The sequence below is a fragment of the Etheostoma cragini genome, chromosome 3 (assembly GCF_013103735.1).
Source record: "Etheostoma cragini isolate CJK2018 chromosome 3, CSU_Ecrag_1.0, whole genome shotgun sequence".
Lineage (NCBI taxonomy): Eukaryota > Metazoa > Chordata > Actinopteri > Perciformes > Percidae > Etheostoma > Etheostoma cragini.
In genome coordinates this window covers 7,548,281-7,564,282 of record NC_048409.1, presented here as the reverse complement: position 1 = coordinate 7,564,282, position 16,002 = coordinate 7,548,281, and the positions used below count along the sequence as shown (strand labels likewise).

The following is a 16,002-nucleotide window of genomic DNA, read 5'->3' as shown; positions in this document are numbered from 1 at the left end:
CAGGACTCCCTTGAAAAAGAGATTAGTAATCTCAATGGGATTTTCCTGGTTAAATAAAGGTTAAATAAAAAAATAAAATAAAAAAAAGAGCCGGTCTAGACCATACTCCAGAATTTACAAGGACCCGACAGTTCTAGTAGTTTCCTCCAGAGCAAGCAACAGTACAACAATGGCAAGGAAAAACTCCCCTTTGGGAAGAAACTTCGGACAGACCCAGGCTCTTGGTAGGCGGTGTCTGACGTCCGGTTGGGGTTAGAACGAAGAGTGGCAATAACAGTTCCCAAAAAAAAAGTAGATTGTAGTAGTTCTTTGTAGTAGTTTGTGGAATAGCAGGGCACTGTGCAGCAATACAAGGCACAGCAGGACTGTGGCAGTTTGTAACATGGCATCGCAGAACGGAACGTGTAGCGGGGCCATGTTGACAGCTGCAACCATGATTTTGGAGCCTCCCTGATCCGAGGAAACATTATGGGGGGAAAACATCCACCATTACACCACCACCACCAGCCTGCACAGTGGTAACAAGGCATGATGGATCCATGTTCTCATTCTGTTTAAGACAAATTCTGACTCTACCATCTGAAAGCCGGGGCGGCTGTGGCTTAGCGGTAGAGTTAGAGGTAGAGGTTGCCTGCCAATTGGAAGGTTGGTGGTTCAATCCCTGGCCCTGCAGTCCCATGTCGAAGTGTCCGTGGTTAAGACACTGAAATCTGAGCATGTTTATCTGATGAGCAGGTGGCAACTTGTACCTTGCAGCCTTGGCCACAGTGTTTGAATTTGTGTGACTGGTGAATGTATCCTGTATAATGTAAAAGCGCTTTGAGTAGTCGTTAAGACTAGAAAAACGCTATAAAAATACAGCATAAAGCAATGTCTCAACAGAAATCGAGACTCATCACCAGGCAACCTTTTTCAGTCTTCAACTTCAACAATTTTGGTGAGCTGTTGCAAATTGTAGCCTCTTTTTCCTATATGTAGTGGAGATGAGTGGTACCCGGTGGGGTCTTCTGCTGTTGTAGCCTCAAGGTTGTGAGTGTTGTGGCTCACAAATGCTTTTGCCATGAATTTTTACTATTTATTTGTATGATACAGCTGCAAATAACTATTTGAACACCTGTCTATCAGCTACAATTCTGACCCTCAAAGACCTGTTAGTCTGCCGTTTAAAATGTCCACCTCCACTCCATTTATTATCCTAAATTAGATGCACCTGTTTGAGGTCGTTAGCTGCATAAAGACACCAGTCCACTCCATACAATCAGTAAGAATCTAACTACTAATATGGCCAAGACCAAAGAGCTGTCCAAAGACACTAGAGACTAAATTGTACACCTCTACAAGGCTGGCAAGTGCTACAGGGAAATTGCCAAGCAGCTTGGTGAAAAAAAGTCCACTGTTGGAGCAATCATTGGAAAATGGAAGAAGCTAAACGTGAGTGTCAATCTCCCTCGGATTGGGGCTTTTTGCAAGATCTCACCTCGTGGGGTATCAATAACCCGAACAAAGGTGAGAAATCAGCCCAGAACTACACGGGAGGTGCTGGTCAATGACCTGAAAAGAGCTGGGACCAACTTTTTCAAGGTTACTGTTGGTAATACACTAAGACGTCATGATTTGAAATCATGCATGGCACAGAGAGTTCCCCAGCTTAAACAAGCACATGTCAAGGCCCGTCTTAAGTTTGCCAATGACCGTTTGGATGAGGAGTCATGGGAGAAAGTCATGTTGTCAGATGAGAGCAAAGTAGAACTTTTTGGTCATAATTCCACTAACCATGTTTGGAGGAAGAATGAGTACCATCCCAAGAACACCATCCCTACTGTGAAGCACAGGGGTGGTAGCATCATGCTTTGGGGGTGTTTTTCTGCACATGGAAAAGGGCGACTGCACTGTATTAAGGAGAGGATGACCGGGGCCATGTATTGCGAGATTTTGGGGAACAACCTTCTTCCCTCAGTTAGAGCATTTAAGATGGGTCAAGGCTGGCTCTTCCAACATGACAATGACCCAAAGCACACAGCCAGGATAACCAAGGAGTGGCTCTGTAAAAAGCATATCAAGGTTCTGGCGTGGCCTAGCCAGTCTCCATAGAATCTTTGGAGGGAGCTCAAACTCTGTGTTTCTCAGCGACAGCCCAGAAACCTGACTGATTCAGAGAAGATCTGTGTGGAGGTGTGGACCAAAATCCCTTCTGCAGTGTGTGCAAACCTTGTGAAAAACCACAGGACACGTTTGACCTCTGTAATTGAAAACAAAGGCTACTGTACCAAATATTAACATGGATTTTCATTGGATGTTCAAATACTTATTTGCAGATGTATCATACAAATAGTTGGACTTCTGGATTTTTTTTTTTAGATTATGTCTCTCACAGTGGACATGCACCTACGATGACAATTTCAGACCCCTCCATGATTTCTAAGTGGGAGAACTTGCAAAATAGCAGGGTGTTCGAATACTTATTTCCTCACTGTATCTATACAGTACCGGCCAAAAGTTTAGACACAGCTTCTCATTCAATGCATTTTCCTTATTTTCATGACTATTTACATTGTAGATTATCACTGAAAGCATCAAAACTATGAATGTACACATGTGGAATTATGTAATTAACTAAAAAGTGTGAAATAAGTGAAAACATTCTAGTTTTTTCCAAAACCCTTTGCTTTTTTGATAGCGCTGCAAACCCTTGGTGTTCTCTCAATGAGCCTCAGGTAGTCACCTGAAATGGTTTTCACTTCACAGGTGGGCCTTGTCAGGGTTAATTAGTGGAATTTCTTGCCTTATTATGGCGTTTTTCCACTGCTGGTAACAGCTCGACTCGCCTCGCCTCTACTCAACGCATTCTGCGTCCGTTTTCCATTGCAGATTGAGTAAAGCCTCGTTAACTATTGCTGGTCACCATAGCTACACGTGATGATGTAATTTTCAACGCGACTCACAACAACACGTTGGCTACTTGCCACAACCAGAAGAAATGTTTTGTTTCAAAAGAAGCTGAAGGAAGTAACAAAAATCTCAGCTTAAAAAAATAGGAGTCAGTGAATTCCGACGGTGTTCAGACGTCAACATGACTATTGTTCGCCGACACAAAAGGGTAAATTATCTGGTAACGTTAGCTAGCATTTGCATGTGTAAGGGGCCCCGGTCAATATTTACTTTGCGGTATATAAAGTACATGAACTTCAGTAACCATGATTACACACCAAACCATGTATGCTGTGTACTGTTTCTGTTTCAGAGCGTTCACGCTTTACAAAATCGCCGCCGCAGACTTCTGGGCAATGTCCGACTGGTGAAATCTCTGGTTCTGACCTGCTGGGCTTCGTATAATCTTTAGGAGAGTCATGGAGAGGCTTATGACAACAACTGGGATGCATCTGGGAAAGCAGAGCCGCGGGACACTGTCACAGGGTGTAGAGGAAGAAGACCGGGATGCATGGGAGGGTTTGATGCGCTACTTTAAAAGCAAAATAAAAACTTTTTTTGATATATTGTCTTGCTTTTTTTAAGTAACAGTGTGCAATATTGGAAACGACATGCAAAAGCCCCTAATAGCCCTTAATATTGAACAGTTGAAAAGTGAGAATAGTGCAGAGAGTAGATAATCTGTCGGTGTCTGGCTAGATTTTCTTTTAAATGTACCGTTTGTTATGGACACACACTCCGCTAAAAACGCAGTGATCCGACCAAACAGTAGTCTGCAGGTTTCCACGTCACCTTTTGGTATCGCCTCAGCTTGCTTGGAACCTCGACTGAGATAGTACTACAAAAAATACCTGGTAGCAGGTCCCAGGGACTTTTTTTCACAATGGAAAACCAAAAAAGGCGACTAGAGTCGAGGCAAGTCCAGTAGATACCAAACAGTGGAAAACCGCCATTAGTGGGGTTGGGACCATCAGTTGTGTTGTGCAGAAGTCAGGTTGATACACAGCCGACAGCTCTATTGTTAAACTGTTAGAATTAATATTATGGCAAGGACCAATCAGCTAAGTAAAGAGAAACGAGTGGCCATCATTACTTTAAGAAATGAACGTCAGTTGGTCCGTAAAATGATCAGCCCAGAAGATTTTGTAAAACGTTGAATATGTCACCCAGTGCCTGTCACAAAAATCTGCTGCTAAGGATAAATTCATCCAAGTCACTAGCCTCAAAAATCGCAAATTAACAGCTCAGATTAGAGACCAAATTAATACCACACAGAGTTGTAGCAGCAGACACATCTCTAGGACAACTGTTAAGAGGAGACTGCTCGAATCAGGCCTTCATGGTCAAATAGCAGCTAGGAAACCATTGCTAAGGAGAAGCAGCAAGCAGAAGAGATTTCTTTGGGCCAAGAAACACAAGGAATGGACAGACCAGTGGAAATCTGGCGACATGCCATCCCATCTGGTTGGCGTTTAGTTGTACCATAATTTATTTTTCAACAGGACAATTACCCCAAACACACCTCCAGGCTGTGTAAGGGCTATAGGCTCTGTGCACAAGATGGCAACCGTTGACGTTCGAAGTTGAGTGTGTGGGCTAGTACTTCAGGTGAAAACTTCTGGTGATTTGTCAGCAAGAGCAAGGGACCGAGTTTTACCAGAGATAATTCATAACAGAAGGAAAAAAACTAATAATAATTGAGTGTTTTTAAGATTAAAGAGAGGCGACTTGCCTTTCAGAGGGTGACCGCCTCAGGACGTCATTGTTGTGTGCCGTTATGTACCGTTTCATCACGGTACAACAAAGAAGTCAGCTTTCATGTATTTCCTGTTGACGCTGCGGTACGGACTGAGTGGATGCAGATGAGCCAAAGGGATGACTTAAACCCGACTAAAAACATCCGGGTCTGTAATCTACATTTTAAGAAGAGGAGGCTGAAGAAGGGAGCTGTGCCCGTTTACTTTACTATTTGCGCCCAGACCGAACGTCTATGAACGCTGTCAGCGGGCCGAGAGTCCCACACCAGAGTCAGACTCGGACTCTGAGATATAGACTAAAATGGCGCCAGACCATGACTACTGTTAAATCCCCAAAACAGGAGCGAGGGCGAGTTATTTGGCAGACGAGAACAAAGCTCTACGTCACCAGATTAGGGAGATACAATAACAGTTGGAAGTCCTCGAACTTTGCCAGCGTTTTGGGATAGAGCGCCTGTCTGCATCGGATGACAATGTGCGCTTTTATACCAGGTTTGTGTCCTACAGGAGTTTCATGGCATTTTAGAGATTAATTGAACCTGCTGTGATCCACAAGATGGTGCGCATAACCAGCACCAAGACAGCCTCTGCCAGCATCAGCACAGTCCATCACCAAACATCGGTAGGTAACAAATGTATCCTGACGTGCATAGGGTTGTATGCCTAACTAGGACTCTAAAATCAGATAAACTATTTTATTTTTAAATCTCCCGTTGGTTTTTTGAGTTTACTAAATCTAACTATAAGTAATAATAATAACTTGATATCATTTTCTGATTTATACTTTGTAACAATGTCAAGGCAACTAAACAGAGGCTTTTGTTTTTATATCAACAGAAACTGAGACCCATTGACGAGTTTCTGCTGTTTCTGATGTACCCGTCAATGGGTTTTTCTCTCAGGGACCTTGCAGAGAGGTTCAGCATTCACGGAACTACTGCAAGTCGGATCATCTCCACATGGACTCATTTCCTGTACCGCCTGCTTGGAAGCAAGCGCTTTTGGATTCCTCCAGAGATAGTGAGAGCTCACCTGCCACCTGAGTATGCAGCTTTTTCTGATGCACAGGTGGTCCTTGATTGTACAGAGATATTCTGCCAGATGCCATCCTCTCTGCTCCTTCAGAGTGAGGTTTTCTCTTCCCACAAATCACACACTACATTCAAGGCCATGATTGGCATGGCACGCCACAGTGCTGTCACCTTTGTATCTGGACTGTATGCAGGCTCTATAAGTGATTGAGATCTTCAAGCTGTCCGGGATTGTAAAGCTGCTAAAGCCAGGTATGGCGATCATGGTGGGCAAAGGTTATTTTGTGGACAACCTTGCTCCTTGTAAAGTGTACCGGCCTGCCTTTCTCAGTAACAAACGACAAATGAGTCGAGAGGATGTCAGACAGACACAATTGCCCACAATCTGGGAGTGCATGTGGAGAGGTGCATAAGGAGAGTGAAAGAGAACAAACAAGGACATACCACTGTCTATTTGCGGGAACATTGATGTTAGAATTCAGTGTGGCCTGCTTCCTGGTTAATTACCAGAATGGGCCGTTGGTGAAGGCATGGGCAACACAAAAATGAATTATTTTTTTTATTTTATTTTTATTATTGCTAAACGACACTGGGTACAATTGCCACATGTGCAAAACCACAAATACAAATGTTTTATGTGATAACCGGAAATTTACAAATGTAAAAATCCTCTCTGAGATAACACACACACACACACACACACACACACACACAGTCAGAACATAGAGTAAAAACACTGGAATCAAACATCAATCCAAAAAATACCAACTTTTTCATCTTTACAGTTTGTACAATTTTAGTGACTTCACACTACTCAATAATTTCTTTAACAGATATTGATTTTACAGTACTCGTTTTTCTGAACAACAGGTACACAGTTTTGCTATAGTAAAGATCGTGTTTTATTAAAAAAAAATTAATAACTGTATGTAACCTCAGACATCTTACCGGGACATGTTGGTATCTTTGCTCTTTACCTGTTTTTCTAAAATGGTAGAGTGTATAATTGTTTCATTCTTATTCTGTGTTTGTATACAAGAAAAGGCTTTCTGCATTTTCTCTATATAAATACTGTAAAGACCTATCTTGCTTCTTAAAAAACATTAATTGTGTCATTGTTAACATTACATTAGCTTTGGGTTTTTACTGACTTGAAATGAAAACGAAAACCAGAGATGAAATTAGAACAAGTAGAATAAGGAAATATTGAAACACACTTATTCAATGATCCAAAATCAACAATCTACATGGCTTTTTACACTCAGGCTCTCATTTCAATCAATACGAAAGGTATGGTCTCAGGTCAATTGTTGGCCTGCATTAGTTACATAAGCTCTGGTTTTGTACAGATTTGTTAAACTAAACAATGAAATCTCAACACTGAACAATTGTCACTTTAGGTTTTGTATAGATTTGTAAAGATAAACACCACCACAACCACATCAGAGTGTGGTTGTACAGCGGTTTTAATCTGAACAATAAAACCTGAACAGTAAAACCAAACAGGCTTAATTACTGGGCGTAAGGTTAGTCCAGACTTTGTAGAGATATGTAGAGATTAATAAAACCAGAACAAAAACATTAATCAACTGAAACAGAACTGATTAAAGGAATCATTAATTTTAAAAGATTCAATCAAGTACTGATAGAAAAATAAGTAATCCCCCTTCTCCCTTATAACCCTAGCGACCTCTGCATCCTTATAAATTCTTTGTACAAGAAGGTCCTCCTCCGCAAAAACCACAAAATTGCACCACTTAGACTTAGACTTCTCTTTGTTAATCCTTATGGGATTACTCATCACTGCATTCCACTGCTTATCACTGCATTCCAGTGATAAGCAGCTTGCACCTGCCAGTAGTAGCTGTGGCCTGGCTTCAGGTGCAAGGCGCCACTCTTCATGTGCAGGTACCCGCAGTCCACATAGCTCTTCTTTGTGCGGGCATATTCCTGAATAGCTACTGGCTCCAGTGCCATCCCCATCTTCATCAAGGCTGTCCAAACCCTTTGCGGATGCATTCTGCAAGTTTTTCTGCAGAGCTGTGACCTCGGACATGGCATACATCCCGGAACCTGGAAGAAATGAGCCTCATCTTTCTCAGGTTGTGCCACTCTGCACTGCCACTCTGTTCCCACGTGGCCTTCTCGATGGATCTTGCCATGTTGAAAGTAATTTTAGGTGACATTACATTTAGGTGTTGTTGGTGAGTGCACACCAAGGAACATGTGGTCTGGTCCAGCCTGTGACCATTCCATCTAACGGCAGCGGTGGTGGAGGGGGTGCGTCTGGGTGGGACGATGATTACCTCACTTGCTGGCACTGGGTGCTGGTATGGCAAAAGGCTGCCTTCTTGAACGGTCCCAACGGCTGAATCACCAAGGGGGACATCACTTCTTATGGATAGGGTGGTAATTAGAGGAGCAAGGTCTGCCGTGAAGTCCTGGTATGCCTCGTTGACCTTCAGGACATCTGGGTCTGGCAAGTTCCCCCCCCACTACTTTGTAGCGCTTACTTCTTTGAAAACAGTTAGAGACATAATTAGAAAAATAGAAACAATTACTCAAAACAAAAATAATCTGACAATGACTGCAGAACACATTTTTACTTGACAGTGAAGATTACCTTCCACCATCAGCAGCTGTGTACTGTCTTGACTTGGGTTTTGTTGAGATGAAGACCATGTTACCCGCTCTGCCTGGTTTCGCACCCTATCAAGTAAACGAACAAAAAAGGACATAAGTTGGTTAGACACCATAACATTCCATTGCAAACTAACCAAAATAATACATTAGACAGACTTCACAAGTTTCTCCAATCCCCTCTGAAAGCAATTGGCAGAGCTACCATAGATAACTGTAATAGATGTGGTAATGATGGGCTTGTTTTGTCTTCGTTGTCCTTTTGAAACAAGATGGGTAGTTTATATCAATTTTCAAAAATAAATGAAACATCCTAAGTTCTTAAGTACTTACCAGTCTTTTTGGTTTGTGCCATTGCTGCTCAGTTTCTGTGCAGCTGAGGACAGGTGGTACTGCTTTCAGTTGCAACATAGAGTACTTGGTCTGATACAGTAGTGCAACACTGTGGTTTCAGAGAGCAGTTCCAACCACACAGGAGCACTCAGGCACAGCTGTTTCAATTGGTGAGCTGTTCTCAAAAGTAATCTATGAATAAAACATGATCATTGGATAATGACACAGTGGGATTTTAACATCATTTATGTAATGTTAGACATAACACACTAAAGGTGAGAGCAGGCTAGCCGTTCTCCAAAAAGAGAATAATCAAGAAAAACAATTATTTAGCTCATTATGTTTTGCATGTTTTGTAAACTCTTATTTTCTCTTTTGTTCTGAATAAAAAATATAAATGTTTATATAGGAAAAGTATTAAGCCAAATTTCTTTTTTTTCTGTTTAATTTACTTGTTACTTGTTTGTCTTTACTTTTTCCCACTGTTTTTTAATTCCAGTAATTCCAACATCTTTCCCGAAGTCAACGAGTAATCGTGTTCAACTATCGTGATTTCAATATTGACTAAAATAATCGTGATTATATTTTTTCCCATAATCAAGCGGCCCTATTGGGATTCACTAGGCTACCAGAACAACCAGAACAAATAAGCCTGTATCACTAATCTCTACAACAAAATCAGGTCTTACTCACACTGACTAATATACCCATCATGAACAGGCCTACTTAAACTTATTACTTACGTAAACTTATGCTCCAAAGAACGGGAGCAGTAACAACCAGTTTCTGGGGTGTCCATGAGAGTATAGTTCAGGTTTAAGTCAAATACACTGTTTTATTATTGTTATTCTACATCCACATCACCAACTATAGTCACAAAAGTACCCGATAATCTGACTTGAACTGGTTCAACACATGTTGTCCTCCCTACTCTGAGGTCCTGATGCTTCTTATGCTTCCTCATGGACCTATAGCATATGGCCCTGACGGTCACACTCCCTGCAGGGTCTTTGTTTGACACTCTTGGAATTCAACATCATTCATGTAATGTTAGACAAAACACTGTTAGACTTCTTTTCAACAAGGTACAGTCGATCAAACAACCGGATGAACAGACAATTGGGTGGTAAATAATCTTGACCGCGGCCGTTAGTCAGCGGCTTCGCTATATGTCACTAGGTTTCTGAACCAAAACATTACAACACAAACTAAAAAGAAATACTCAAACCACTATTGAGAAGGCCCAGCTCTGACAATCTCATACTAATCCTAACTTGACAGATGTCTAAAGGCAGTATCCATAGCGCCCAATCTAAACAAATCTAAAACATCTAGCTACGGGACAACAGACTAAATAATAGCTAAATAGCTATTGTTAGCTAGCTAGTTAGCAATAGCACAATGTGAATGTGTTTGCGGTCAATTTTCAACTTACCTTCATGGTTGTCAATAAAACTAGAAAAGTATGTCTTGTATCCTTTTTCCAGTTTACTCAGGGGTGCAGAGCATCCATTTCGGTCCAATCGGTGGACGTCAGATACGGTTAGCTTGGGCAGGTCTTGGAGACATCTAGTGTAAAACGTCACCATCTTACCGGAAGTATACACCCACACACTCGAGGGAGCGGAAATAGAACGGAAGTAGTCTTGCACCGAGCGAATGTGACCAAGAAGTAGAGTGATGGAATGCTGTGCCTCCACAGTCACTGGACCTGAACCCAATCGAGATGGTTTGGGAAGAGATGGACCACAGAGTGAAGACAAAAGGGCCAACAAGTACTGATTATCTCTGAAAAGTCTTTCAAGCAACTTCTGGCCATTTTAGGCCAGAAGTAAATGGTAGTCCAACTAAACGCAAACTCGATGGGATGGCATGTAGCTGCAGGATGCTGTGGTAGCCATGCTGGTTCAGTATTCCTTCAATTTTGAATATATCCCCAACAGTGTCACCATTAAAGCACGCCCACACCATCACACCTCCTCCTCCTCCATGCTTCACGTGGGGAACCAGGCATGTAGAATCCGTCTGGTCACCTTTTCTCTGTAGCACAAAGACACGGCGGTTGGATCCAAAGATCTCAAAATTTGGACTCATCAGACCAAAGCCCAGATTTCCACTGGTCTAATGTCCATTCCTTGTGTTTCTTGGCCCAAACAAATCTTTTGTGCTTGTTGCCTCTCCTTAGCAGTGGTTTTCTAGCTGCTATTTGACCATGAAGGCCTGACTCTTGGTCTTCCTTTACTGGGGAAATTTCATTTGAGCCAGTTTCGTTGTAGCGCTTGATGGTATACATGACTGCACTTGGGGACACATTCAAAGTTAAATTCTTAAAGTAATGATGGCCACTCGTTTCCCTTTACTTAGCTGATTGGTTCTTGTCCAACAGTTGTCCAATAGGGCTATTGGCTGTGTATCAACCGGACTTCTGCACAACACAACTGATGGTCGCAACCCTATTAATAAGACAAGAAATTTAATTAATTAACCCTAACAAGGCCCACCTGTGAAGTGAAAACCATTTCAGGTGACTACCTCATGAAGCTCATCGAGAGAACACCAAGGGTTTATAGCGCTTTTAAAAAAGCAAAGTGGGGCTACTCTGAAGAAACTAGAATATAAGACATATTTCCAGTTATTTCACACTTTTTGTGTTCATTCATAGTATTGATGCCTTCAGTGATAATCTACAATGTCAATGGTCTTGAAATGAAATGAAACGCATTGAATGAGAAGATGCGTCCAAACTTTTGGCCTATACTTTATAAATACACAATAGACTGTATATCTTCTTTTAACCCTCATGTTGTCCTCGGGTCAAATTTGACCAGTTTTCAGTTTTTTTATAACAACAAATGGGCCTTCCAAATAAGCACGGAAAATGTCAGCATTACAAATATCAAAAAACATTTTAAAAAAACATCAAAAAAGCACCCACAACACGGAAAAAGTGACAAAAATGTCAAAAAAGCGAAAAGTGTTGAAAGAAAACACTGGAATGTAGGGCTCTGTCTCAATCTCTTTTTCATCTCAGACATGGATGTTTTCATGGCAGCATTGTTGTTTAGTGTTTTTTACACTTAATTCTCCCTTTGTGACATTTGCTTCCATTGCAATCTTTTTTGAAATAAGGGAATATCATTGTACAAGTATGCAAAATGGGAATTGTGCATATAGATCTGTAATAAGAATACGTATGTAATACGTAAAGTATTAACTGTATTTCTGCCAAGATGAATGATTTCAACTTAGATGTGGATATTTCATAAGCATGGCAGCATTATTGTATAGTTCTCATATTTCAGTTTATTACATACATACACAGCTGGACTTAAATTCACCACTGGTCACTTTATAATAATTTTTAACGTTGGACTAAACACTGACACTTTAATAATAATTTATGGTCTTCTCTTTGTTTACTTGACGAATGTTCTTATTGTTGTTATTATTTTTTATTGGTATTTTGTTGTCTCTATACCGTCTTTTTATTATTTATTTCTTTGTTGCTGCTGCTGGACCTTTCAATTTCCTGCGGGAGTCATCTCAAAGGATCAATAAAGAGAAGTCTAAGTCTAAGTCTATTACTCTTAATTCTCGTGTTTTGGCATTTACTGTCATTCTAACTGAGTTTAAGTTTAAGATGATACACAAGATTGGTGTATTGTTGATAAGGTTAATGATTTCAACTCAGATGTGGATGTTTTCATAAGGACGGAAGCTTTGTATCATACTCCAGATGTACAATAATTACAATGTCCTGATCATGGGAAATACATGTTATATAATGGTGCTATGAAATAAAATTACAGATTCCCTGGATAGTCAAATTTGATGTGATGTCATAATTAAACACACAAATAATCAAAGAAATTCTGAAATAGCACTTCATTCAAAAAGGTTGCCGAGCCCTGTAGTATTAAGTTGCTGTGAGCTGTAGCCAACATTCACCACTTCTAACAAGACGCAGAATATAAAATAATCTCAGAGTTTATTCTTTCACAGCGCTGTGCAATGCAAGAAAATCTCAGAGCTGAACCGGGCAGACACAGCACTTTTCTTAGACTCACCCCAAGTTAATTAAGTATACTACTAAGTAATAGCATTACCGTCGCCATAATACCCCCGAAAATCAAATCCCCTACTTCACTATTAACTGTCAAGCTTCTAAACCTGTATGGACACCTCTGCTGAAATGTTAAATTCGTTAAAGACAACACCTTTTCTCTCTCTACACACACACACACACACACACGCACGCACGCGCTGGTGGTTGATTAACGCACAAATGTGCTGATTAGCTCTTACAATGGGCCGGTGGGTAGCGCAATGCCATGAGTTCTGAATCAGCCACATTCTCTGTCAGGTAAATGATTAAGTTATTAGAAGGGGATACAGTGGAGTTGCATATGAAGTGGTTTGGGGACCTGTAAGTAATTTCGGGGTACAATTTAGTTTTTATGAATTCTACAACCAGCAATTACACGGGCCAAGCAATCAGCTGTTCCAAACAGGCACATTTTCAACGGGCAGTACACTAGTTTTTATTTTTATTTTTTATAATTCGACTGAAAGAGACAATTATTGGTAAAGCTATAGTGCATAGTTTCTGCCGCCCCCATGAGGAATTCTAAATAATAACAAAACAGTTGGCACGTCCACATGATACATGATGACATATCCTTTTGTGACTCTCCCCCCCCTATAAACTATAGAACCCCACTCACCATGTTGTTGACATTTTTGAGGATGGTGGTGAGGCCACTGATGACAAGGGAGAACTTGTACTTGGAGATGTTGATTAGACATTCCTTATTGTGCTCTGTGCTGACTTTGGTGTGGGTGTTCTGGTGTCCAACTTTAATGGGAAGCTGAAGAAAAAGGCAAGAGGATGATGATGAACATACTGTTAAGCTCATGGTATTACAATACAGTGAAGTCAATTCATCCTTACAGAAAATGATACTGTTTCAAAGCTTAATCAGCTTTGTTTCTTTCATTATGCTGCTCCCATCCCACGTGATAAATTAAATCAATTGAAGCAAATAATTCAATGTGTGCTATAGTGACCAAGAAAGCTGCAAAATATGTTGTTCTTCCTGCTTCTAGCCACGTTATTTGAAGCGACAGTGACATAGTTGGAGGCAAGGAAGAACTACAGACTATTTAAGCTTGAATTATGCCTCCAGGTAGACAGAGGACTTGGATATTCAGGATATGGCCGACATGGATAGATCCCATTACATGGATCTTTTTTATATACACACACACACACACACACACACACACACACACACACACACACACACACACACACACACACACACACACACACACACACACACACACCATATTGGTCCGCTAATACCATATCTAAAGTCTCTTTCCAAAATTTCAGCCTTGGTGCAGAATTACAGCCACTAGATTAGTCCCACAATGGGCTTTCCTTAGGATGTGCTGTATTTCTGAGTCTGTAACGTTTGAGGAGGAGAGAGGAGGGCAAAGTGGATGCTACGGCTGTGGCCTTGACTAACTGCCACTTTGCTTGTTTAAAAGCCATGACATCTCCCTCTCATGGGTGGTCCAAATTCTCTGGGCGGGCAAAGCAGAGAAAGGGGAGGTAACCTTGCTCCTTATGACTGTCTGGCCACCCTGGAGATTTAGTACTACAACCTGTAAGTACGCTATATTTTTACAAAACTATAAGTGTTCAAGTGGGCAGTTGGAAGGTTGTAGCCAACCTCAAACTGCCTACTTGAATACTTGTTTTTATTAACCGTCTTTTTCAATATTATTTATAATATGATCACACTTCAATATCATCTATATTATTTTTTACTTTTGCTATATTATCTAATGACATATTATTCAATGTAATTATACGTCATTTACTAACATTGCAATTTTTGCGTACTATGGCCAGCTCACTTTACAATACTTTTTATATAATGTCATTTTATTTTGATTCAGTACTTGTCTGTTCGCACCTGTTTTAATTGTCAACCACGTCCTGAACGTGCACTTGTGTGAAATCCCTCTTTTCCATAAGTGCCAACATCCTAAACGAGTATCTAGGGTATTAATGTTACTTAAGGGTCAATGGCACTCTACAACGTGGAAAAAAATTCTGGTCAATAAGAGGGTCGTCAAAGATGTGTAGAAGCTGAGGCACAATTAACAAATATCATCCCTGGTGGCTTTCCACGGTTTGATCCTGCGCTTCACAACCAAGAATGTGGTTTTCCCTTTTATGGGCATGCTTAACAGGTAGTACAATTAATTTATTCAGTAGCATTGTACATCACCGCTTCTGCCTAATGGCCAATATGTAGAACATCAAAATCACTTGATTCTAAAATTGTATTTTTGTAGGTTGTACCTTGCAGTTATGCACTACAACAAAAATGCAGACCGCAAGCAAGCCACAACATCGGCAGGACAACCAGTTCTCAAGGTTGTGTTTCCCAAGTCCAGGAAGGGGAGGCGACTGCGAGGCCAGTAAAAACAGACTGCATACAATAAGTTTTAAACAAATTTTATTTTTATAACAAATAATGTTACAGCAGTTGAGTATGTACAAGTAGTGTTAACATTTGAAAAACACTTTGTATCCATATATATATATATATATATATATATATCTATCTATATATATATATCTATATATATCTATATATATATATATATATCTATATATATATATATATATATATATATATCTATATATATATATATATATATATATATATATATATACACCCACACACCATATAGCACAGGGTGTCCACACTGTAATGTTTCAATATGCACTCATTAAAGTTAATTTGACAGGCAAACCAGTTAAACCCGTGCTTACGTTACACAATAATAAACGTCAGCGTTTTTAATAAGTAAAAAGTTTGGATCATAAAAATGATTGGCTCCTGATTTGAAATTATGATACATTTTTCACGCAATGGTAAAAGTAAACATGACAGACAACACATTTGAAAGTAGGCTAATAGTATTTGTATATTTAAGGATACATTTTATAGTGTTTTACAACACAAGGAAGGTTAGTGAAAATCATATCCACTTTGCATGACTCTTGCTATTTGATATACAACGTTGTAATTAACTATAATTAGGGGTCCAAGCCCGAGGCTGCAGGAACTGCAGTGGCAAAGCTAAGCAGTTCACACAGCAGGGTTGTGGAAACCTATTATATCCGCAAAGATTATTATTATTCTTCCTCTGTTGATAAAACTCCCACTACAGCCTAAACCATACATGGTGGGGTGGTGGTGGTGGTGGTGGTGGTGGTGGGGGGGGGGGCA

The 16,002-nt window shown here is 40.4% G+C and overlaps 1 protein-coding gene across 3 annotated transcripts in view; it reads right to left on the bottom strand.

The window, feature by feature from the left end:
• The window catches only part of nf1a (neurofibromin 1a), a 204,789-nt gene that overhangs the window by 171,933 nt on the left and 16,854 nt on the right, over positions 1 to 16,002 (bottom strand). For all 3 annotated transcript variants that reach the window (XM_034866988.1, XM_034866990.1, XM_034866989.1), the window contains exon 2: positions 13,414 to 13,557. In XM_034866988.1, coding sequence (XP_034722879.1) covers positions 13,414 to 13,557 — 144 coding nt within the window. The remainder of the gene's footprint in view (positions 1 to 13,413; positions 13,558 to 16,002) is intronic.